General features: G+C 36.3%; 1 protein-coding gene across 2 annotated transcripts in view; it reads right to left on the reverse strand.

The window, feature by feature from the left end:
* The window catches only part of Ostgamma (oligosaccharide transferase gamma subunit), a 92,768-nt gene extending 66,544 nt beyond the window's left edge, over positions 1-26,224 (reverse strand). For both annotated transcript variants that reach the window (XM_090383799.1, XM_090383798.1), the window contains exons 1-3: positions 26,129-26,224; positions 4,295-4,467; positions 2,157-2,274 (exon numbers count right to left, since the gene is read on the reverse strand). In XM_090383799.1, the coding sequence (XP_090239925.1) occupies positions 2,157-2,274; positions 4,295-4,467; positions 26,129-26,221 (384 nt within the window). In that variant the 5' untranslated portion in view covers positions 26,222-26,224. The remainder of the gene's footprint in view (positions 1-2,156; positions 2,275-4,294; positions 4,468-26,128) is intronic.
* Positions 26,225-27,025: the final 801 nt, after the last annotated feature.

The raw sequence follows: 27,025 nt of genomic DNA on the forward strand, positions 1-27,025 counted from the left end.
AGGCAATGTTTTGTGCACTGGAAAGAAAGATATAGACACCACATACATTATGATTTTGAAGAAAATATATAACAACACTACCTCCTTTATTACACTAGACAAAGGCAGTACTTTCTGCCCCATAAGCCACGATCCCAAAGAATTAGAGGAAAATCTTAACCAGTTATGCAGAGTCAGTAAGGATTTTGAACTAAAGATGAATATGGCTCAAACAAAAGCAAACAAAAGCAAGGCTGAACAAGTATGTGCCAAATTTGAACAAGTATGTGCCAAAGCAAATTTAAAATTGAGAAAGGAGTTTGACAAAGAGACACAATATTTATGAAGTTGTTTACTGCTGCTCTTGAGGAAGCTTTCAGGAGATTGGACTGGTCACAGAAAGAAGTCAATGTGAATGATGAGTACCTAAACCATTTACAATTTGCAGTTGACAATGTGATCATAAGCGACGATCCCAAAGAATTAGAGGAAAATCTTAACCAGTTATGTAGAGTCAGTAAGGATTTTGAACTAAAGATGAATATGGCTAAAACAAAAGCAATGCTGAACAAAGAGGGATATAATCATTGAAGGATCAGTAATTGATTCATATACTTATCTGGGACAAGTCATTAGCTATAATAATGATAAATGGCTGGAAGTCAAGAAAAGAATAAATTTCGGATGGATAGCATTCAGGAAATATAGTCACATACTGAAGAGCAATATCCCAATTTGTCTGAAACATAAAATAATGAACCAATGTATACTCCTCACCATGACTTATGGAAGTTACTCTTTGGCACTCACCAAAAGAATGGAAGAGAAACACGTGAATTAGGCAGCAAACACAAATAAAGTACATTCTTATCAAAACTAAAGAACTGAAATGGACTTGGGCAGGACACATGGCTTGAAGACATGATGACAGATGGACTAAGAAAATAACAAGGGTATCCAAGAGGAGTTAGAAGACAATAAAGGAGATGGACAGATGAAATTCAAGGGTTCATGAGTAGTAAATGGATGGCCATTGCACAAAACAGAAGGAACTGGAAAGTTGCTGGAGAGGTCATCATCTTGTAGTGGATTGAAAAATGGCTGATGATAACACCGTGTATTATTTCTGTACAAATGTATGTTTACACACAATTTGCACATTGTGCAGACTTAAAAACCCAGAATAATGCAGGAAAAAACCTGCTCCTTCCGCTTGACTTTAGCTAACTACAGCACTACTTGGAGTGGCCCTTAAGAACTATTCCAGTCTCCAACAGCATTAAAATCGAAATCTGTCTAAACAGGTGACAAGTGGTGAAACCATTTTCCTACCATGATGAACCTTACGGTTGGTACCAGACTGTGCAAGAGTCTGTAATCAGTAACTATTCACTATAAAAACCTGTAATGATACAGGATGGGGCAGAAAGTACTTGAGAGTTGGGACCACTCTCTTCCTTGCAGTGACAATCAAAAATTAAAAATGGAATTCTGTATGAAACATGGACACATTCAATGGCATATGGGAGGTCCCATATTAGCACTGAATAATGGGAGCCAAATATTAGGGGTTACATAACTATACTATATCTCATAAGCATCTAACATCTGAGCAATATGGATATATTCATTTGAAGTGGTTTGTGAATAGTGAGAGTGGTTTCTAAAGCAGTGGCAACATATGATGTAACTTGACAAATCTGTTTCAGGCTGTTTTACCACCAGTGATATACATAAGTGTGAGGGAAGCCACACAGTGCATCTAGTGGATACTGGATGCACTGTGCCCTTTCTCCACATCTCATTTGGTGATGTTCCAGTGCGTTCTTTTCAGGACATTGTATACTGGTCCTCTTTCCATCTTTAATGGGTGAAGCTATAGGAGAACCAACTGTTAACTATATTCTGTAATATTTGGTGGGATAGTGCAGCCAAGTAATTCATAATGATCTTTAGCATAAAAAATATCATAACGGTGTGTGTGTGTGTGTGTGTGTGTGTGTGTGTGTGTGTGTGTGTGTGTGTGTGTGTGTGTGTGTGTGTGTGTGTGTGTGTGTGTGTGTATCATATTACATTAAATTATGCTGAAACTCTTTAAAAGAACTATATTTATCAGGGAAAAAAAAGAAAAAAAAAAGCAGAACAGCATTTTTTCAAAATATCCTATAAATACTTACTGAAGCAAAAACATCTGATCCTTCATCAAAGTCTACCATTCCAAAAAACAATTTATTGGAATGCATTTGAGAATATCGCCATGAACTAGCCACAATCTGAAATTCATCATGTGCATGCCTGTTTAAAAAAAATAAATAAAAAAATATCCATTATTGAGAATTATTCCTGACAATTAATTTTGTATATACAACACTACACTTCCACTTTTATTAGCTAAGTAGGTTTCTATGTTGTCCACAGTACAAATTCTGGAACAAAAGTTCCATGACTATCAATCAATATTGTACAAAACCAGCAGTTCATTAAAAAAGCATTTCCTGCTTTCGGTCATGAGAATAACAAGTAAATTTGATTTTATTTATCTTTTTTATTTTTATGTTCTATTACATAATTCTCAATCTTGTTTAAAACCATATTTCTAATTGCTTCTTATTTACTATCCAAATAATGATATTTATACAATACAAGTGCACATTATTTTTTGTATTCATTACTTAGCAATTCTGCAACTAAATTAAGTACTGACAATATACACTCCTGGATACTTAGTATACTATGTATTATGCCAATTCTTAATTTAAAAATAGTAATCAGCTCTTATGTAATGTCATTATGAACTTATATCAGATCTAACAATTCTGTAATTATTATTTGTCTACATAATACGAACATCACTTAGGGGATAATTAAACATGAAAATTTAACTGACAAAAACAGAATTAAATGAGTTTTAAAACAAATATTGTAAGAAAGTACTGTCAGAGTCAGATCTGTAAAAATAAAATAATGCACATAAATTTTCATGAATCAGTGTGCATTATTTTATGAAATAAAAACAACAAAATTCATATAATCCTGCACTGCAGGGCCCATCTTTATTTTACCAGTTTTTCAGTTGTCCTTTCATTTTTCTCTCTGCCACCAACAATTAATATAAACACTTATGGACATGAAATACAATAAGCGACACTAATCTGTTAGGTTTAAATACCAAGTTGTTTTATTGAAAATGTTACAAAGTCAACTGAGCATACCCCAACAAAAGCACTTAAAACAGTTTGGCAATGTTTCAAGGATTCACTGTTACACATCATCAGACCTTCATAGCCCAAGTTAGAAATTAATTACAATTAATATAATTACATTAATTATACAATCTTACATTAATTATATTACTAAAATCACTAATTTACTTTTGTGTGTGAAAATGGTGGGGGAAGATTGAGTGAAAAAGAAGATAACTTAGTTTCACCACTAACTATATTAAATGTGTAAGTATTGGGAATGAGGTACTCTCAGTTCTTATCAAAATTACAGGGAACAATTGTAATACACAACAACTGAAAACCAGTAGTTTACAGTGAGGAAATTACAATTAATAACCTCAGAAAACAACAGAAAATAATTAATAACAAATTAAAATGAAGAAAGTATAGTTAATAACCTCAGAAAACATAAAAGAAAACAGAGAAGGCTTAGCTCTTAGAATTTCTCTTCTGGACTCGTGTGAATTGAAAACTACTAGAACTGGAAAGCATATCGAAGTAGTGAACTACTGAGGCAATCAATTAAACAAAAGTACAGTAAATTTTTTTAATTTGTATGTTTAATGTGTCCATCCAAATTTCATAGTTGATTTTAATTATTCTGACACGATGTCTTCTCTTACTCATGGTTTTTTTTGGGTTGGTTTGATGTATTTCGGAGTTGGGTTGGGTCTCTTGGCTTTCGATTCCATTCTGCATCATGAAAGAATTCATTTTCATTTCGGTTACCTTATTCGTTTACATTTGGAGAGTACTGACTGGGAGCATTCTACATAAAGATTGAGGTAATCTCTTACTATTTAAAAAATAAAAAAAAATTAGTGTAGCACTTCCAAAACTACTGCACCGCTGTGCAGGCACAGAGCTAAGAGGAATCATGTTCATGACTACTATGAACTTTAGTATTTATTCAATGCAGTTTTAGCTTTGGATCTACAGCACTAAGTGATTTAGAAATGGAGAAGTATGGCCATTGAAATATCAGATAATAATTATGCACTAATTGTGCATTTTATGTGCCCCATGTTTGTTTATATATCTTCATACATATATAGCATTATCCTTTAAAACAAAAGAAATAAAATACTTGCCTACAAACAACACACTGACGATGTGGAGAAAGGGCAGTCAACATAATAAAAAAGGAATAATTTCGTGGAGAAACTTTTACGAACTGACGGAACTTTTCTCCATTGAGCCTAATAATAGGTCTTTTGGAACTGAGTTCTGCTAACTGTTGAACTCTTTCTCCAAGAGTTTGGGCCTGAAAAATAAAATTAAATAAAAAAAAAAAAAAAAAAAGTCACAAAAGTTATTGAAATAATTTAACCGCCATTTAAAATAATGACATATATGGATATATCTAAACTTATTCGATATACAAAGTGTGGCAATGAAGTACCCAGATTGGTGCAATAAAAAATAACACAATTGAAGGAGCTCAAAATGGATTTATTTTTATTCACCACCACACCGAATGCACTCATTACATGGGGCCTCTGTAGCCAGGTGGGAAGGAGCAGCAGTGCGTAGCACACATTTCTTGATTAGACTGGAGTTTGAGCCCATCACCACCAAATACGGAGGATGCGGAAAGGTCAGGGAATGACCATCGCATATCCCCGGAGCAATATGGCCTTAGTTGCTAATGCTCCTAAAAACCAAATAACAACAGCACTCATTACACCATTCTAAAAGTTTCGAAAAGAGTCAGTGAAGGCACCCAAAGAGATGACATTCAGTTCAGCAGTCACATTATTTCTTTTATCTTTATGTCCCCAACAACCTGAAATCTCTTTCCTTTGAGGGCAGTTTTCACCTTGGGGAAAGAGAGAAGTCTGTTGGTCCTAAATCGGGAGAGTAGGGTGGATGATTGATCTGTAAAATGCCATGTTTCATCAGCAGTGTCTTCACAAGTGCAGAATGGGTGGGAAAATTGTCAAGCAACAAGAACCAGCTGCCTTTCTCTCGAATTTCCAGCTTCAACCAGTAAATGCACTTCAACAGTCTTTGAAACACCTGTATGTACAATGCAGCATTCACTCTCTCCTTCAGGTACAAATTCCTTGTGAAACACAAACCCTGTTTGTCATAAAACATGATCAGCATAGTCTTGATTTTGGACTTCTGTAAATAAATCTTTTTTGGCCTTAGTGACGATTTTGAAGTCCAATGCATGCTCTGATGCTTCTTCTCTGGGTTGTAATAAAACGCCCAATGCTCATTTCAAATGACAATACAGCCAAGGAAATTAGGACTATCTTGACAAGTCTGGATGAAGTCTTCACATAATGCTCTTCATTGCTTCTACTCATTCATGAGGCTGTGCAGCACAAATTTTGTACAGACTTTTCTGTTCCCTAAATCTTCATTCAGAATTTGATGAATCATCTCCTTATTCATATCCAACTCATCAGCTGTCATTCTGGGGGTCAAATGATGGTTTCTTGCTACAATTTCCTAACTTCTGCAACTCATTTCGAAAAGCTGATGGATGCCTATTTTTTGGATCATTGTGAACATCCTTGCATTCGTCTTTGAAGTGCTTATCCCATTCAAGCACATGTGTGACTTAACGTACTATCACCATAAACAGTTTTTAATATTTGATATATTTCTGTTGCAGTATTTCCCAGTTTAAAGCAAAATTTGATATTCATTAGTTGCTCCATTGCAAAGTTGTGACAGAGTATGTTAAAGACTACTAACGGGGAAAAAAAAAAAAAAAAAACTGGTTGTTAATAGCAACCAGCCAGACTACTGGATTTCTTCTGTACCACCATCTGTTGGACTGCAACATACAACTTCTCTGTTTATTTTCAAACTCATATGACCACAACAGCACCCATCTGGGAACTTTATTGCCACACCTTGTATAATTAATATAAAAAATGCAGCATAGGGCAAAAACAATTAAAACTGAATTTTTTTTTTCATTTTAATAAATACCATACATTATTATGAGTTATACTTAATTTTTTTTTCAAAGTGTAGTGTTATTTACATTATCACATTTGTTATTTTCAGGATTTCCTTGTGCATCAACTGCGCCAAATTCATATGGGCCTGCATAGGTTTCATCAAGGGGTTCTGTGAATGCTGAAATTAATTTTATTCAATGGTTTACATTTGTTAAATCTCTCTAATATAATCTCCTCCTGCAACTACATACTCGTTCCATTGCAGGAAGAATACATGTCAACGTTCCCTTCACATTTTACATTAACATATAAAACTAACAACTGTGTCATTTTCTGGTGCATCCATTGAACCATCTCTCCACCACCTCTTAATTTTCCAATGGGTTTGACATAATACTATAATACTGATTCAACAACAGGGTCCCCATCTCCATTAATGAAATATTTTTCACATTAAATATGCACTGCTTCAAGTCAGCACCTTTGTTGCTGATCCTTTCCATAACCAATGACAGAAGATGGATGAGAGGGGGTTTTATATGATGATCTCTGCCAAATGTTTGGCAGAGAGAAAATGACTGGGAAATCATGTGGCATGTTGTTGCCATAAGAAACAGATTTCAACTCAGCAATTGCTAAACTTGTTTCTACTGCCAGATACGAGATGATTAGGTTGAGGAAGATGCTGTGTTGAAAGCAACCTTCATCTGTATAAAAATACTATATTTTATTTTTACATTTTTATCTGTGCAATTTTTAAAATTCTATTTATAGAGCATATATATAACTAGTGATTCAGCAATATTAAAGGTTTTTAAACATGGTTGGTGTGGGACAGAATCAGAATGTGCAAGTTAGATTCAAGTTCAAAAGTGTTACTGTAAACCCTATTCGGTCTTTTAGCTACTGCTGTGTGTTCAAGAATAAGACCATTCACCAAACCTTTTGATCAAACCTTGTAAGATCTTTATCATGTGACTGAAAAAAATCTTGGATGTCAGGCAACACAAATAATTCTTGCCTACACTAACCAGATTTTAGGTTCAACAGGTACATGATTAATTGAATCTTTGTATTTATTATGCAAAGATTCAATTAAAATCAAAATAATACCACTTAAAAACATAGAATAAAATGTTTGAAATATACTAGGTTAAAAGTACTAAAAATAAAACCTAAAAACACAGGAACTTTCAGCTTCTATACAGTGCCTTTCAAGTGTGTAAAAGTTTTATTATGACAGTAGGCATAAATACAGGTCTTTAACAATGATGATGGGACATATACTTAACTTCTGTTTAAGGAAAATTAATGGAGGCACTGGTTAAAGAAGCACTGCAGGATCATCTAGACAAGACTTCGGTTATAGCTGGGACACAGCATGGTTTTGTTAAGGGAAAGTCTTGCCTGACCAATTTGATTGGATACTATGATGCAGTCACAAAAGAACTGAATGCAGGGAATAACTTTGATATTATATACTTGGATCTTAGAAAGGCTTTTGATACTGTTGCACATGGAAGACTGCTGCACAAATTGGAATATTGTGACATTGGAGGCAAATTGCTGCTATGGATAAAGGGGTGGTTGAGGGGGAGAAGAGAGAGTGGTAATCAATGGACACTGCTCATCGTGGACTAATGTTATTAGTGGAGTCTCTCAGGGTTCAGTGTTGGGTCCATTACTGTTTTCTGTATTTATAAATAATATTGATGATGGTATATCAAGCTTAATGTCCAAGTTTGCAGACGATACAAAGGTTGGCAGGGTTGTTAAGGACACTACTGACGCTATGCTGCTGCAACAGGATCTGGAAAGGTTGAGTAGATGGGCTGAGAGGTGGCAAATGAAGTTTAACATTGACAAATGTAAAGTACTACTGGGAAACAGCAACCCCAGGGCAACGTATCAACTCTGTGGTACTACACTGACAGTGGTAGAGAATGAAAAGGACCTGGGGGTAATTGTGCAGGCAGATATGAAGTTCTCTGAACAGTGCAGATGAGCTGCAAGAGTAGCTCATGGTGTCTTGTCAATGATACACAGGAATTTTTCAAGCAGTGATAAGGAGGTGATTATTCCCTTGTATAAGGCAATGATCAGGCCCCACCTTGAGTACTGTATACAGGTCTGGAGGCCTCATTTCAAGAAGGATGTAGAGCTGCTGGAACGAGTACAGAGAAGGGCAACAAGATTAGTGAATGGAACAAAGGGTTGCTCTTACAAAGAAAGGCTTAAGTTCTGCAAATTACAGTGTCTGGAGACTACGCACCGGCGAGATGATCTGATAGAGGTGTATAAAGCCTTGAATGGTTTGAGCATGCCCAATGCCGATGGGATTCTTCCTCTTGCTCAGAATAATCACCTGAAGGGGCATAAATTCAGATTGAGGAAAGACAGATGTAGGATAGATGTGTGGAAATTTGCCTTTAGCCAGCGGGTAGTTGGTTGGTGGAACACACTTCCATCCCTTGTTGTGGAAGTTGATAGCCTAAATAAATTTAAGGCTCAGCTGGACAGGTATTTCAAACGAACAGAGGGGTGAAGTGGAAGTGTTTTTTTTTTTTTTTTTTTTTTTTTGGCTGATGGTGCATAAACTTGCTTTCTTGCATCATATGCCTCTACTAATGCTAACATCATTATGTATGTACTTCTTGAATTTTAAAATACAGAAGTTGTGGTAAAAACCTTATCTTGTAAAAAAATTAAAATAAAGAAAAATAGGTAGGAGAATGATCAACCACATGACAGCTGGTGCTTTAAGAATTTTTGAATTAAGGAGCCACTAGCTACTACCAGTAACCACAGTTGGTATGGGACGTATCAAAGGAATTTACAGTTCGGGCAAACAAGAGGTTTTCACTTTCTTAAAGGGGGCCTATCTGGCCTTGAACAATATTTAAGTTAAATTTGATGGGAACATAGTGTTTAGGCCTCTGTAGCCAAGTGGTCAGGAGCGGGGGGGTGCAGTAGCACACGTTCTTTAAGTAGACTGGGGTTCAAGCCCTTGATCTAAATACAGATCTGCCAACCTTCACTGGACCAGCATGGCAGATTATGGCCCATTTCCCTCAACATGAATTGTTGAGGAGGCAAAGGCTTCCATCTTGCAGTGGATTGATAATGGCTGCTGCTTACCCTTTTTTGCTTTTTTTTTTTTGATGGGAACGTAGTGTTTAGGGTCAAGTGGGACTGGTGGTTTCCCACAATTACAAAAATTCGGTAGGTACATTTTTATTTATTTATTGTGTACACCCCCAACCAAGCTATGGCAATACCACAGTGTAAAGTGAACATATTGTGCTAATAAACACCAATCATCATATTGGTGTAGATGTAATCTTGAATGTGTTGTGTGACTGGCCACTTAGTCCAACCAGTAGCAGCAACTACCACTGGCTGGTTACCATCCCTGGAATGTGGAGCCGGGCTAGGGATCTACTGTCTGCATACTCACAAGATGTGAGCCCCAGGGGCTCACATCTGGTGAGTATGGGCTTGGCACACCCAGGGTCCTGAGCTGGATATCATCATTCTTCTCCTTCTTGGTGATTCCCTTCTACTTCTTACCCTTGCTTGCTCTCTCTCTCGCTCTCTCTCGCTCTCTCTTGCTCTCTCTTGCTCTCTCGCTCTCTCTCTCTCTCTCTCTCTCTCTCTCTCTCTCTCTCTCTCTCTCAGGGTAACTGAGAAATTTTTTTTTTGGCTGGTGCAGCATAAGCCACAGGCTTCCTTGCACTATATGGCTAATAATAATAATGAATTCATAAAGATTAGTTCACCTTGACTATGCAAGTAGTAGATCATGTAAAAATATAGAATCCATTAGATCAGTTCAATGTAAGTTACCATGAGAAGTCTCAAGAAGAGGAACTGACTAGTCGTACAACTAGTAAACTAATGCAACATATGAAATCTGATGAAAGTTAACAGCAAGGAAGAAATTCAATACCATTTGCATATAAGTTGAATCCATATAAAAGTCTCACCTGAGTCATGGATGTGCAGTCATTTCTTCAAATAGCAGTTACACAGTTTTCCGACAGAGACCTTGACCAATGCATATAGGCAGGCATGCAACACCTCTCAACCAGCCATCACATAAGGGCAGGCCCGCCATGGTGGCCTAGTCTCCCACAGGAGCTCCTTAAATTCTCCTAAATGAGCCCTTCTGCTTCACAACAGCTGTCTCGGGAGATTGCAGATCACAATACTAGGTTCCAAACAATGTTGTTTATCTCAAGGTGAAACAATCCGGTCACTCTTTGTCCAGGTAGTTTACATACTGAAGGAGATATCCTTACCAGACCTACTGCAAATCATTATTTCACAAGTAGCACTATGCAGCTGCCACTTACATTCTTTCAACTGAACACTTTGCACAGCATGCACTAACAAATGAAGACTTGATCAGTCACTATGAGGTGTGCAAACACTATGGAAACTTAATCCATTGCATCACTATGGAAATTGAGTACAGTGCATCACCTGACACTCAGCACTATCAATGCTATTACAAATAAACAGGGTAAGTACCTACCACTATTATTAGCAGTTATGCCACATCTTGCGATTACCCAGTCTTAACAAAATTACCATTTCAAAGGCTGTTGCCAGCCAAAAGAAGGTCCAGTCTAATGAAAGGCCATGAGCCTGATCAACCATTCTTGAAGCATGGGTGTGGAACTCGCCTCTATTTTGTAGAATATTCCCAGAACATATCCAGCTGCTGTTCAATTCTAAATAAAAGATCAAGATTCCAAAGCACTACAAGAAGATGCAAGGAATGCTGAGAGAACAATGATTCATCCCTCATAATATGATGATCATCAGAGAAAGCTGGTGTGATCCACTCGCAGATGTGATGCACCAGTAAAATAAATAAGATAGATACCCCTTCCTCTGCTCCATAAGGAGATGCATGATTGTTAAATAGTACAGATCTAACTCAAGTAGGATATATAACTCATTGTGCCAATACGAGATGAGGAACAATTATGAGGTACCATGAAGGTAAATTAAAGCCATATGCACTACAAGATGCATAGTCACCCATTTTATTCTCAATGAAATGAGCAGACTTCAAATCAAGCAAAGCTTCTATAATCAATTGCACTTGGCTAGTGTTGAAATGGCACACAAGTAGAGACATGGAGTCATAACTAGTCCATATACCACTGAAAGGTTTAATAATGTAGTTGAGCCAGTTATTGTGCTACACCATTAATCACTAATCGCCATTTCTATAGCAGTGTAGTTAATGCAGAATCCTCACAAATGGTGTTCCAGCTCTAACAGAACAGTCTGTTAAAAACTAATACAGAAAATGGTTGGAAGGCCTCAAAATTATCCTCGGTGGCAATCAGTTGTTCCTCACATCCAGGTTCCAAGGTTTGCAAAGTTGAAAATGTCTTCTCAAACTGCATCCTGAGGTCTTCATATTCCTGACACCCATAAAGTACATGCTCCCAAGTTTCTCTACTTCTGCAAATGCAATGTATGCACTCACAGAGTCCCAACTCATGCAATTTAGAATAAAAGGACCCATGGTCAGTTATGTGAAACATGGTCTGAAAGGTTGGGCTAAACCAGCGTGGCATTCTGCTACCCTCTTCAGATACAGGCAAGAAAACTTTCTAGTTATACTTCCTTTATTACTATTGCTCCAATGATCTTGCCAAATAGCTAAAAAAAACAATTCTGTAGATGCTTCTTTTCTTGCTTATAACCAGACTCACAATGTACTTGTATAGCAAATTGCTCATAGGGGATTAATCATTTTAAGTAACATATACTTCTGAATACAAGAACCAGGATCCAATTGCATACGTCTAGTTATTATTGAAGCACTTCATTCAAAAATTTGGCAAGCCATGGACAGTTTCAGCAACACTGTCCTCTGTATGGAGTAAATCTACCTGACAATCAGTTTTTGCAGTGCACAATCCAAATGCACATAGGCTCCATATGTGACAATTAGAAGGAAGACACATTCATAAGAAAACAATGACCTACTATGACTTCTGTACTCTTAGTTACTTGTGCAATCATATGCATGAAATGCCAAACCTTTTCTGCAATATGTTTAACATGTGAAAACAAACTGCAACTGTCTGTCTACCTTGATTCCCAGACACTTTACAGTTTTAAGGTACCTCAAGCTTGCACCACCAATGCATGTCAGGGGGTTTCTGTTCAATATTTATTAAAAATAGTAATAACTCAACAAAGGTCTTACAAACTGTGATACATAATATGTCAATGTATGTTCATTTAATTTTCGCCCTCTTCACTGCTGCTAAGCACAATCAAACGAGAACGTTTTCTCGGTTGCAGAATATCTTCACCTTCTGAACTTTCTTCTGCAGCATCTAGATTTCATGCATCTTCTGCACTATTTAAAATATCAGTATTCTGCGATTATTTGCTTTTGCTTGATAGCTCTTTGTAAATTGCATGGTATGGAGCTAAGCATTTTTGAACATTGTGTGTTCCTTCCAGTCAAAGGATCTGCATTAAAAAAAAAAAATAAGATTCTAATTGTCAGCTTTATGCTTTCCTACTTTTCAGTGTAAAATTTGGAACTTCAGAATTTTCATCTGCGCTATCATCCTCTGAATTGATTTGGTTTACCTCTGATGGCATTTCCACCAAATTTGCTTTGCCAGCCTCTTTTCTACCAGTAATTTGTGAACTTCTTCTGTAGTCATATCATCAAAACCTTCCCCTCCTACCGACTTGGCAAGTTCTACTATCGCACCGATTCTGTTTTCTGCTGGGTGGACCATATTTCCTGAACGAACTGACTCTGGCCATACATTTTTCCAACACATGTTGATGGTTTTACTTCTTTGAGTGATAAAGCTATGATTCCGATACGGTCCACAATTGAAAAATCTTTCCATGCCTCCATAACTTCAATAGATTTGGAATTATTTTTTTCCAAAATCCATTGTAACGATTTTCTGATGTAATGAATTTTAAAGCTAGATATAATGCCTTGATTTAATGACTGAATTAAAGAAGTTGTATTAGGTGGTAGGAATGTTATGGTTGTTGTAAGGGAACCGGATGTAAACATTAATTTTGACATCATGTATTTAGAATTCAATAGGGCCTTTGATACTGTACAGAATGTATAACTGTTGTATAAATTGGAGCCGTGTCACATTAGAGATGTGATGAGGAGAGTAGCAGAAGGGTTTAGTGTTGGTCCCTTACTATTTTTAATAGTTATTAATGATATTAATGATATTTCAAGTTTGATGTCTAAGTTGGCTGATGATAAAGATGGGCACAAAGCTTAATGATAGTAATTAGAGTATGCTATTTCATATATGCTATATGAACTAAGCAGATAAACAGAAATATGGTAATTGAGTTTAGCATTAACAAATACAAAATACTGCATTTGGGTGGCAGTAATCTCGGAAAAACATGCCATTTGAGCAACAAACTCAAAGCTATCTTACTCATTTATAGCAACTCATTCCTGATATAAATCAAGCATGTACAGCAAATTTGTCAATAAGAACAAAGAGGTAATTTTCCTACTGGTAAGACACATCTTGAATACTGTCTAGTAATAGTATTCACCATATAGTGAAAGGAATCCACAAGTTTTTGCTGTATTGGCAAAAAAATAAATAAATAAAAATAAAAAAACATGCCAACAAAAAGATAGATAGGAAAACACAAATTATATGCTTCCTTTCTCACAAAGGTATGTATCCAGTAGACTTCTGAATTTATTCAAAGGTCTATGTATCAAGAGATCTGATTTCAGGAAAGATATAGACTTATTTGAAAGAGCATAAAGCTGGGCAAAAGGCTAGTTATGAATGAAAAGAGGCATTATTACAGGAAGAGACTCTGGGTGGGTACACTATAAAGTTCAAAAACTAAGCACCAGTGTGAGGATGTTATTAGCATTAGTAGAGGCATATGATGCAAGAAAGCAAGTTTATGCACCATCAGCCAAAAAAAAAAAAAAAAAACACTTCCACTTCACCTCTCCGTTCGTTTGAAATACCTGTCCAGCTGAGCCTTAAATTTATTTAGGCTATCAACTTCCACAACAAAAGATGGAAGTCTGTTCCACCGATCAACTACCTGCTGGCTAAAGGCAAACTTCCGCACATCTATCCTACAACTGTCTTTTCTCAATTTGAATTTATACCCTCTCAGGTGATTATTCTGAGCAGGAGGAAGAATGCCATCAGCATTGAGCATGCTCAAACCATTCAAGGCTTTATACACCTCAATCAGATCACCTTGCAGGTGCCTAGTCTCCAGATTCTGTAATCCGCAAAACATAAGCCTTTCTTCATAAGAGCAACCCTTCGTTCCATTCACTAATGTTGTTGCCCTTCTCTGCACTCATTTCAACAGCTCTACATCCTTCTTAAAATGAGGCCTCCAGATCTGTATACAGTACTCAAGGTGTGGCCTGATCATTGCCTTATACAAGGGGATAATCACCTTATCCCTGCTAGAAAAATTGACAAGACACCATGAGCTACTCTTGCAGACTGTCTGCACTGCTCAGAAAACTTCATATCTGCCTACACAATTACCCCCAGGTCCTTTTCATTCTCTACCACTGTCAGTGTAGTACCACAGAGTTGATACATTACTCTGGGATTACTGCTTCCCATATGTAGTACTTTACATTTGTCAATGTTAAACTTCATGGAGCTGTTTAAGTCATTAAAAAGACTGAGCAAACTTATTAGAGCTTCTTTTCTAGAATGACAAACACAAGGGGACACAATCATAATATGGAAAGCTAACCACAAAAAAGAGTTAAGAACATTTGCCTTTTGAAGAGAAATAAACTAATGGAATAATCACCACCAAGCTTTGTAGAGACAGAGCTTACGTATATTTAGAGGCATTAGATAAAATCTGTGAGTAGATAAAATTAAGGAGACAATATTATTTTTATGGGTTTTTTTATTTATTTTTATGGTAGATTATTATTATTATCTGTTTATTTCAAAAAAGGAAACCACTCCAGGACAGCAAAGTGCCAGGCAGATGTTACATAAACTTTGCTTTGATCTGCTGTTTTAACATTAATACACATAAATCTCCTATATTATCAGCATTTGCTAATAAAATAGATAATTTATCATGTGTACTTGCAGGAACTAGTTAAACTTGATCATTTTTACCTTTTTTTAAAAATTTCTCAAATTTTTAATAAAAAACCTAGGACAAAAACTTTTCTTAAAATGTATCGCAACCTATACTGGGTAAATGGAATGGCTTTAGAGTGCAAAAAAGCTAAATAAAACAAGACCAAACTGGTGTTGAAAAACACTCCAATACAATACTAATGGATTAATTTTGTTTATATTTCATCACTTGTTAGAATGTGTCATATGTAGCATAAACCAAAAACCAAGAAGCATTTATTTATTTATTTCTAACTACACCAAACAGATTATGTGTTGGTTATATTGAACAGTTTCTTTAGCAGTACATGTTATCTTACTGCCATTATGACTAATTTTGATGGTTGCAAAAAAATTGTAAATTACCACCAATCTTCTGTCAGTGTTTTTCCTATTGTGATAATTAAAGTAAATCACAACACTCAATGATAGTGGGGTGATATGAGATATTATAAAATAACCTTATTTTACTTCAACTCAAAGCAAGTTTCAACTTCATTTACTTCAGGAAACAGAAAAGGCTAACATGATATGCAACATCAATAAATTTTCTAAACCAGAAATATCACTAGAAATTTTTAAATGATATTCTTATATTCTACAATTATTTAGAAAACTTAACTTTCTAGGCTTATCAAGGTTCCAACTTCTAAATCATATTTATTAAAAAGTAATTAAGAATATGAATTTAGGAGCTCTTAAACAAAGGTAGACATGCATTCAAACTGTTATCTAGGACTTTTCCAAATAACCAGACACACAAAAATCAAGTAAATTGGACAAAATAATCTATGATTAATATTATCTTCTATGCTGCAGTTCACAAGCCCATATTTTATGTGACCCCAACTTTTCTTACAATCTCTGGTTGGAAACCTGTGACCTGTCAGCTGACCCTAATTAAATGTCAAAAAATTAACTTTATATAAACTTTTTAAATCTTGGGTACCAGAACAATATTCTTAAAGTCTCAGTAAACTAGCTAATACTATAAATTTCATTATTATAGTCACAATGAACTACACATAAAAGGTGTGATTATTTGAAACTAAAATGTAAGGGAACTGAGATGTTTATTAATTTTCACAAAGGTAAAAAAATGTTTTTTATACAGCTTATGCATATTTTTAAAATATCATTGGTGGGGGGGGGGACAGAATTTAAAGATTAGACAACAAATAAGAAATACAAGAGTCTTAAGGGAAACAAATGGATTATGAATGCATATATTCAGCAACAGATTTTAAATTTATAATAAAAAAAATCATCCCCTTACAGATTTTTTTTTTTTTTTTTTAATTTGGAGATTTAAAATCAATGTAAATAATTACAAGAAAACTGATCTTTAGAGAGTAAGATAAGTTAGTGGGTCTCTGATTGACCAAAGGCAGTCAATTGCTTTCTTATGATGTCACCACCACTTAATTGCTTGGGTGCCCTTGGGTGTCACACACAGTACTCTTGTTAACCTCACAGTACTCCTGTTCTTGTTTATACTCCAGCACAACCACCAGGTCAGAGGAGTTTACAATAAATCATGAATACAATCATTAGTTGTATTTAGTAGTAGTCAGTCATGGGCTTGAACCATGGTCCACTCAAAGAGCATGTGCTACTGCATTCTTGCTCCCTGCCTTTAAAAAATCTGTGCTATAACTGTCTTATTAGTACTAGTAGTGGCAAATGATGTAAGAAAACAAATTTATAGAGCATTAGCCAAACAAACAAAAACCACTTCCCATATCACATGTCCAGTTCACCTCTAACAGTTTATCTAGTTCTTCCTTGAATTTATTAAAATTACCTACCGACACAACAATAAACTATCTGCTGGCTGAAGGAAAATTTCCACACATCTGCTCTGCAACCATCTTTCCTCAATCCGAATTTGTCCCCTCTCATGTATTTAGTCTGAGCAAGAGGAAAGGTTCCATCAGCAATGAGCTTACTCAATCCATTTAAATCCTTAAAGCCTTATGGCTCATGATATCAAGATGATCATGCATTGCTACTTTTAACTACTGATTCCATTATTTTCCCCGACACAGAGTTTAAACTTGCAGTTCCGTAATTATCCACTTCACTCTATGAACTGCCCTTGTGAATAGGAGATACAACTGCACATCTGTAATCTTCAAAGTACTTCTCTTGAATATAAGGATGCTCTCATCATGATGACTATAGGTTTAACTATCTCTTTCTGCTTATTTTAATATAATTGAATAAATTTTGTCAGCACAGGTATTTTATTCACTTTTAACTGCCACAATTTCCCTTCCACCTTGCTTGTTATTATAAAATCAATTAATTCCCAGTCACTATTAGACACTTCATATGTAAATGTAGATACAAAATATTTATTTGGTTTACCAGCAATCTGAACAATATCATAATCATCAACAGTTATACCATTCATATCCGGTGAACCAATGTGATTCATTCCTTTCATTATATTAACATATGCAAAGAATTCGTTACTGCTTTTCTTTACACTCTTGGCCAAAGAATGCAGAGAAAAGAAAAGGCTTCTCATAATCTGCCTTAGTCTGCCTAAATCCCTGAGTAATTTCATTATCCACTAGTCTATGCTTATTGGACTCTGTATCCCCAGAAAATTTATAATCATCCTATGTATTTTTTGTCTTTGCCACTAAGCTCATCAGTTCATCTTATATCCATTTTGGTTTAAATCTTGAACAATATCTCTTAGTTGGTATAAAACTTAGTGGCCTCTAAGATTACTTCCTCAAACACTTTCCATTTGCCATTTACATTTTTCTGGGTCCATTATAATTGCCTATGAAAAAACAAAAACCCTTCCCTTTACCCTTAACAGTGGTCATTTCTTTAAATAAATCCCATATCAATACACTATGTTCATTGCCATCTAAGGGCTAAGTTAGTTGAAGATGATTCTTAATACATGATGAATCATAACTGATAACCAGAACAAGAAGTCCTGTCCTTAATATGGTAAAAAGCACAAGGGTTCTGTGATAAAAAGAGAAAATAGATCCATAGTGCATACAGGGCCAGTACCCCTAAATGGTGTTCCTGCTCAATGTCATCCCAAACATTTGCTCTCCTGTAATGTTAGCAGAAAATTATTTAAATGAATAAACAGTTACAGGACAGGAAAACTGTTAATCAAACCCTACATGCTTTTTCAAGGTGAAAAAACAGAAAAAAATCTAATGTGGCCAACTCATTTTAATAATACACGATACACACAAGCAAATGCTAATTTTATTTATTTTAATATAAGAATAAACATTTTAAAACTATACTAACCCTATGGTGGCAGCACTAGGCTTGAGATATTCTGCTTAAAAATATCAATCATGTGTTAACTGTTGGTTGAAGACAAAAATCTTTAATTTTCTGTACCTCCCTAAATATAGTCAAATTTTGGTCTTTATATGGTTTCTGAAGTGATTTTTTTTTTGGTTTTCCCAAATTAGCTGCATGCAAGAACTTGTCAGGAAAATCAAGCCTTGAAGCAACTTCAACTGGGGTGCTGTTTTTGTTACTATTTCAGCTCATTTTGGCATGGGTCTTGACCAGTGTCATTATGAACTAGGAGTGGAGTGTTTGCTCCTATTTCAAAGTTACTTGCTTTTACTCTCCCATGAGTTCTATAAATATCTACAATCTTACATAAATGAATTCAATAAATTATCTAGTCTTACATAAATAAATTCCATAGATATCCAACATTTCTCATAGGTACTGGTTATCGAAATGGGCCAATACCAAGCTTCGTCTGCCTCCTACTACCACAACAAGCACTAATGGCAAAATCCCGAGGGTGAAGTTCCTGATCATGGAAAAGAGATTAGTTTTCACAGCCACTCTCCTTACAGGCCAGATCATCTCCCAATATTTGGAACACTTGCTTTTGGAGGATCCCACAGCCAAGCCTAAGATCACTTCCTGCACTTGTGGCTCACCACAATTGGCTTGCACTTACTGACAGATTCCTCCCCAAGCAGATGCTCGCCACCCTGAACTGTGTGGACACTGACTTTGACAGTCTAATAAGTAGGCACTGCTGCTCCTTCCCACCTGGCTACGGGGGCGCCGTTGCTAAGTTGTATTCTGTTTTCTATATTTGTATTCTGTTCTTGTATTTAGTATGCTGTATTTTATTTTGTTTTTCTCAAGCTGCAACCCCTGGTGCTCATTGCAGTGATGGGATATTGTGCTGTAATTCTGTACTTCACAATAAAAATTTATTTATTTGTTATTATTTTTGAATAATAAACAGGAAAACTCTGAAGGTCATATTTACTCAGGGATAGAGAGTTAGCAACAAAAAATTTTCAAATTTCACATGCTTAAAATTTTATGAAACTAAAAATAACTATGACATGCTAATGAGGGCAAATTGTTTGTAACTTTAAAGGATCTCTCATGTTGAAATACAGTATATGGAAGACCTGCCAGAAAGCAATTTTTTCTATAGTGACCACTTATATATAGTAACCAATAATTTCCAGTCAAAAGGTGAAGGGGGAAAATCATAGAAAAGTTCTACTGCATATGTTATAATCATGCAAGAGAAATCATCTGTTAGGTTGTTCTTTTGGTGCATTTCTGTGATGGCACAACAGCAAGATACCTCTTACTATTAGCTTTTTATAAGGTTAATTTGAAGATATTTAACAAGGAATTATTCAAATCTATTAATTTATAAATTAAAGTTAGTAAAAGGTAATCAATGAAACTAAATTTATTTCTAATTTTGCAGACACTGAAATGGAGTAGGGAGAAAAAATGTGAAATGTATGATATTTAGAGTCTAAAAAATAAAATCTGAATTAAAAATAAACACATTCATAGATGTTATATGCGTTGTAATATTTATTTCTCTATGAATGTTATTTTCTTTTTTTCACATAATTTTGCTTCAGCTTATATCAGTATTAGTAATGACCACGTGGTGCAAGGAAGCTCACAGCTTATGCTGTCTTATTTTCTGTCTATATATGCCTTATTTTCCCACAAACTTTCCTCATTTTTCTATGTACAGTTTCTCTGTGGCGAGGACTGTTTCCTTTCCTGATCAATGATGAAAAGTGCAATTTTCTTTACAATTAATGTAATATGCTGGATGAGATGCCATTATATCGTATAATTTTATAAGAAAACTAAGGAAAAAACTTTTCTTCCATTGGCTTATAATAATTCTACTGTTCTACATAACTTCACATCTTTCAGAAGCCGATAGTACACCTTACTTTGTATTTTGATAATGGTATCTCTCATAACGCTCTACCAACTTTTTTTGCTAGTGTTCACATGATTAGTTTCTCTATTGATCTAAGTAAGTTCATGTGGTGTGTTTCAACCCAATTTTTTTTTTTTTTTTTTTTTAATTTTGCACTTTAAATCCATAATGCTTACAATATCTGTCAAGATTGTTTCTGCCCTAATTTCTCTATAAAAAAAATTCATATCTGCATTTGTTCAGTTGCAATTAGCAGCTGCAGGTATACCTACTTAAGGTATTAATTATTTGAAACTCTCCAGTGGAAAGGGCCAAAATGATTCTCCCACCAAGCTTGAATTTATGTATGTAAGTAGATGACTTTCATCAACCAGTGAAATACCACCACTTTGCTTATTGGAGGCTTGAAGTGGTGAAACCCATGTTTAGTCTCTAGAGCAAAGTTTCCGGCATCCCCCTCTCCCCATACTTCTCCTTCAACCCATGCACGGTACTAAGTACTATAGGTTTTGATACCTTTCGTGTTTGGAGTTTTCATAAAAAAAAAAAAAAAAACTGCCTGAGGTGTGAAATAAAATCCATGCCCTTTAATTAACATCCCTACACAATCTGGGGGAAGCAGTGTGCAACACAAGGGATTGGAATGACAACTATCATAATTTTGTCATCCTATGACTAGATGTATTAACTTATTTCTTAATGATAACTTTTATGTATATGAATAAAAATATGCAATTGATGTGGGAATGGTGATGGATACCATTAATTTCATGCTTTGGTTTGAATGCTTCCCATTGTTTAATTTTATTATTCTGTTCCCCAATGATCACGGGTTTTCATGTGAGCAGGTTAGATAAAGAATATGTTCTTGTTGGGAGTGCTATTTATTTGAAAGTGCCTCAATATGTGACAATTTGTTGGTAACCTAAAGTTGGCTAAATGTGAGAATCAAATACAAACAAAACATCTTTTATGCAGGTTTACTCTATTCTTACTATTAGCAATGGAAAATGATGCAAGAAAGCAAGCTCAAAGAGCATCACCCAAAAAAAAAAATCTCTCACACCAGTCCAACTCCTTTAATAATTAATCTAGTTCTCATTAAATTTATTCAAACTACCCACTTGCGCAATGCCATTAAGCAAGGACAAGTTGCTGCTATAGATTAAAGGGATGGTTGAGTATGAGAAAACAGTGGTTACCATACGCACTGCTCTTCTTGTACTAATGTTATTAGTGAAGTCCACAGAGTTCAAGTGCTGGGCCCATTGTTGTTTTCTACATTTATTAATGATATTGAAGAAGGGTACATTACTCAAAAAGATCTAGGGAAATTAGGTAGCTGAGATGGGCTGAGAAGTGGCAACTAAAGGTTAATATTGACAAATGCAAGGTACTTCACACGGGCAATGATAATCCCACATTAGTTTACTAGCTGTGTGATACCACACTCAGGTAGGGAAAGAAAAAGACCTGGGGATAATTGTGCAGCCAGATATGAAGTTCTCTGAGCAATGCAGACAAGTTGCCCAGATAGCTCATGGGGTTTTGTCAATAATATGTACAAGAATTTTCCAGTAAGTGTAAGGAGGTGTGATTACACCTCTGTGTATGGCAAAGGTTAGTAATGGCTTCTTGTTAAGAGCATCCATGCCTTTTAATTAACATCCCTACACAATCTGGGGGAAGCAGTGTGCAACACAAGGGATTGGAATGACAACTATCATAATTTTGTCATCCTATGACTAGATGTATTAACTTATTTCTTAATGATAACTTTTATGTATATGCTCTTACCAAGAAAGGCTTTAGATTTGCAAATTGCAGCATCTTGAAACTACACACCTGCGAGGAGATCTGATTGAGGTGTTTAAGGCCTTGAATGGATTGAGCAAGCTCAATGCTGATGGAATGCCGTGAAAATCTGACTTTAATCAGAGGATGGTTGATTATTGGAACAAATTCCTATCTGGTGTTGTAGAGGTAGGTAGTTTGAATAAATCCAAGGAACTAAATAAATTGTTAGAGAGGACGGAGAGGTGAAATGGGAACTGCTGTTTTTTCCTCGTTTTTTGCTTATGCTGTATAAACTTGCATCATTTGCCACTATTACTACTACATACTGATGGAAGTTTGTTTCAACAATCAACTACCTGCTGGCTGAAAGCAATTTTCCACGTCTATCCTGCGAACATCCTTGCTCGATATAAATTTGTTCTTCATGTGCATTGTGCGAGCAAGAGGAAGAATGCCATCAGCATTTAGCTTACCCAATCCATTTAAAGGCTTAAACAACTTAATCATATCTCACAGGTGCTTCATTTCCAGATGCCGAAATTTGCAGAAATGAAGCCTTTCTTGGTAAGAGTATCCTTTTGTAGTAGTAGTGGCATGTGATGCAAGAAAGCATCACATGCCACTTGTTTCCCCTCATTAATCTTGTTGCTCTTCCCATCAACAACCATTCCAACATATCCACATTCTTCTTCCTAAAATGAGGTTTCCAGACCCTTCTCATCAACAACCATTCTAACATATCCACATTCTTCCTAAAATGAGGCTTCCAGACCAGTTTGCACTACTGAATATGTGTGGCCTAACCATTGCCTTATACCACAGGATAATTACCTACTTATCCCTACTGGCAAAATTCTTATATATCACTGACAAACCCTCTAATGGCTACCCTGGGAGCCTGTCATCACTGGTCAGAAAACCTCATGTCTGAGTGAATAATTATTCTCATATCCTTTCCCCTCTCGCTTTTATTTATGCAGTACCTTAAATTTGTCAATTTTAACAATTACAACTTCTCATCCCATCTGCCTAATATTTCCAAATTCTATGGTAGTAGCTTACCCTAATTACTGTAATCAGCATCACCTCTGGCAAAACAGTAGCAAAACTACAAAAAGGAGTATCGACAGTGGCATGTTGACACATAGAAGCACTAGGGAACTCCTAGATCCACCAATATCCTCAGGCTTGAAAACCATCCTGCCAACATGTGCTTCACCTGCAAGCTTAGACATTACACTTGATATACATTTAGACATATCATTAATAAATATCGAAAACAATGAGCCTGGCAATGAACCACATGTGACTCCACTAATAACATTAGTCCAAGAAGATCAGTTCCCACTGATAATTACTTTGTCTTCTGCTCAACTATCTATTATTGATTGCAGTAAATTGCCCCTAATGCCACACTCCTCCAATTTGTACAGTACACTTTTTATGTGCAATGGTATCAAAAGCTTTTCTGAAATCTTAGTATATAATGCTGCCATTATTATTTTTTGCATCCAGTTCCTTTGTTACTGCATCGTTGATTTGTCAGAACAGATCTCCCCTTAACAAATTCATTCTGTGACTGCAGTATAACTGCATTCCTGTCTAGATGATCCTGCATTACTTCTTTAACCAGTGGTTCCATTATTTTTCCCTGGAACAGAAATCAAGCTTACAGCATTTGTAATTACTTACGTCATCCTTTGAAACTACCTTTGTGAAATGGGGATACTCTTGCACATCTCCACCTCCCACCATTCCCAACACGCTCCATTCAATGCCTCCTGCGGTCTTTCGTCAAAAGGATGTCAGAAGAATTTTGACGAATCTTGATGCTAAGAAAGCTCCAGGTCCCAATGGTATTTCTCCACTTGTTCTCAAAACCTGTGCTCCTGAACTTACTCCTATTCTTTGCTGCCTTTTTTCACTTTCTTATTCCAAAGGTGTTTTTCCTTCTGCTTGGAAATTTGCCCAGCGTGTGCTATGCACTGCTGCTCCTGCCCACCTGGCTATGGAGGTGCCGTGGATAAGGACTGGGTTCAAATCCATCAATGATGTGAGCAGCTTTTATGGGCTTTCTCCACTCTGCAGTTGAGTTAGCCAGTCTCACATGTAGATTAACAAGGTTCCTCCCCCCCCTCTAGGGCACCGTAGCCAGGTGGGAAGGAGCAGCAGTGCATAGCACACGCTTCTTGATTAGACCGGGGTTCAAACCCGTCACCACCAAATACGGAGGATGTGGAAAGGTCAAGGAATGACCACCGCATATTCCCGGAGCAATATGGCCTTAGTTGCTAATGCTCCTAAAAACCAAATAACAACAAAACATCCTCCCCACCTCTGAGAAACTGGGTTTTTCATTCACCAAAACAAGCAAATCAACCAGAGAACACACACACACACAATTTATGGGCATATTACACATAGGCAGAAGAGTTTCATGGCTTAAATAGGACAGTTTTTTGTCCTTTCTGTATATGTACAGACCATATTCAAGTTCTGCATGGTGTATGTCTGAGTAACACATCTCTGATATCCCTACAATATTTCATGACTAAAGCAGTACTCGAATTTCAAATTTACTCTTAGTAACCCTAAAATAGCACAGATTTTTTTTTCACGTATATGCTTGTTTCTTCAGGGCCCTGGCAGGCCTCAATCCACAACAGCTTGCTTTCCAGGCTGCTGAAGGTTCCATAGTGCAAGAATTACTTATATTTGTGCCTGTAGCTACTATTAATCTATTAGGCTGTGTACCCCCTCCATTTGGCAGTTTGCAAACCACCTAACAGTCTCAATAGCATCAGCAAATATTCTAACAGCCTTCTGTTTATGCATATCCCATCCCTGTAAAAAATGGTCTTCTATTAACAAATGCAGACAAGTTGAGAAAAATTGTACTCCCATGAGCTTTGTACACACTCTCCAAATTTAATGACAAGGATCTCATCATGTATCCCCTCCCATCATGTCCAGGAAGAACTGCAGACACTTTCAACTTTAATCCCAAACCTTTCTCAACATTTCCCTGTATTGTTAAGTAAATCATGAGATCTACTCTTAATATCACTAGTAATGATATGTGCAACAATATCACTTTTTGTACCCTTACAAGATGACAGCTATTCTAAAAGGTCATCAACTTTTGTCCTTGGCAAACAATCTGGTCCTATTCCACCTGTCCTTTTAAAGACTATATTTCCACGTTTACTTAGAATGTTAATTAGGAACAAAGCAGCTGTAGTCAATTTTTGAAATGTGCAGAGCTTGTTTTCTAATTCACACGAAAAATAAATCTTCCAAATATTACATGAAATATTTAATATACGGATGGCTTGCTATAAAGCATGGCAATGTCAATATATTTTAAAGCACTGTTTGTAATCTTGTTTATCCACTGTTGAGAAAATAACAGCGTGCTTTTTTGCATCTTCCACAAGTCTGTTCCATCATCCTGTACTCTTAAAAAACATTTTATCACTATTACGCCCTGCTTAAATTTAGTGCGGTAGATATGGCGATTAACTAAACTCCTTTTCACATACATGTAAAAGTGTGCGAATTCAAAGTAACATTTAGATAGCAGGTCTATATATACACACAGAAAACACACTACAACAGGAGTCGCGTACTTCATAAGCGTAAACATGACGTGGCAATACGCATCGGCGTGTCATTTCCAAATGAAACAGCTGAAGCATCAATTGAATCCAATTTCTTTTAACTGTCGGTAAACAAACCATTTTGAGGCACTGAACAAACGAAATAGTAACAAAAGAATTGAAAAAATAACAGATATCTTACTTCTTTTTTCCCATGACACTGAGATAAACACACAAAAATAATAGCAATTATCGCAACTACAAAAGCATCACATCGCACGGTAACGGCCATCATATCAAGCACGTTTCTAGCGGCTAAAAGTGATCTGAGTGACATCTAGCGGATAAGGTTCATACAATGGTACATGAATTTTAGTGAAATTACTGAATAAAAACACAAGTTTCGCATTTTATTATTATTATTATTTCTCCCTGATTGGGGATTCCACCTCGTGACGGGTATTGCTACCAAGTACACAAGGTGGTTGTTGTCATGTCTGGTGTTACTGTTGGTCGAGGAACTCTCTGACTATCCTACAGGTGTTCAGGATTGCTGCTTTCTGGAGTTCCTTGAAGGAATTCGCTGGGAGACCTATTGCTACTAGGCTGTTACGTAGGGACTTTGGCACCATACCTGTGGTTTACACGATGATCGGAATGATTGTTACTTGCTGCATATGCCACATCTCTTTGATCCCCTGTCTTAGGTTCCTGTACTTACTGATTTTTTCTCCATGGGTTTTCTGCAGGTTGTCAGTGTTGGGTAACGCTATGTCAATCAGATAGGTAGCCTTTTCCTTCTTGTCCACAAGGGTTTTGTCCGGTCTTTTGTGCGTGATTGTCCTATCCGTTATTATGGCGCGGTCCCAGAACAGCTTGTGGGTTGGGGTCTCTAGTACTGCCTGGAGTTCGTACTTGTAGTACGGTGCACTTTCTTCGACCAACTGGTATTCTTTGCTAGCTTCTGATGCATTATCCTTGCTAGCTACCTGGTCATGTCTATGAGTGTACCCAGTCTGGGTGATCACCTTGCATCCCACAGTGATGTGTTGGATCGTTTCTGAGGCCAGGTGGCATCGTCGACATCTGTCATCGGACA

The sequence above is a fragment of the Mastigoproctus giganteus genome, chromosome 10 (assembly GCF_048544385.1).
Source record: "Mastigoproctus giganteus isolate SK-2022 chromosome 10, ASM4854438v1, whole genome shotgun sequence".
Lineage (NCBI taxonomy): Eukaryota > Metazoa > Arthropoda > Arachnida > Uropygi > Thelyphonidae > Mastigoproctus > Mastigoproctus giganteus.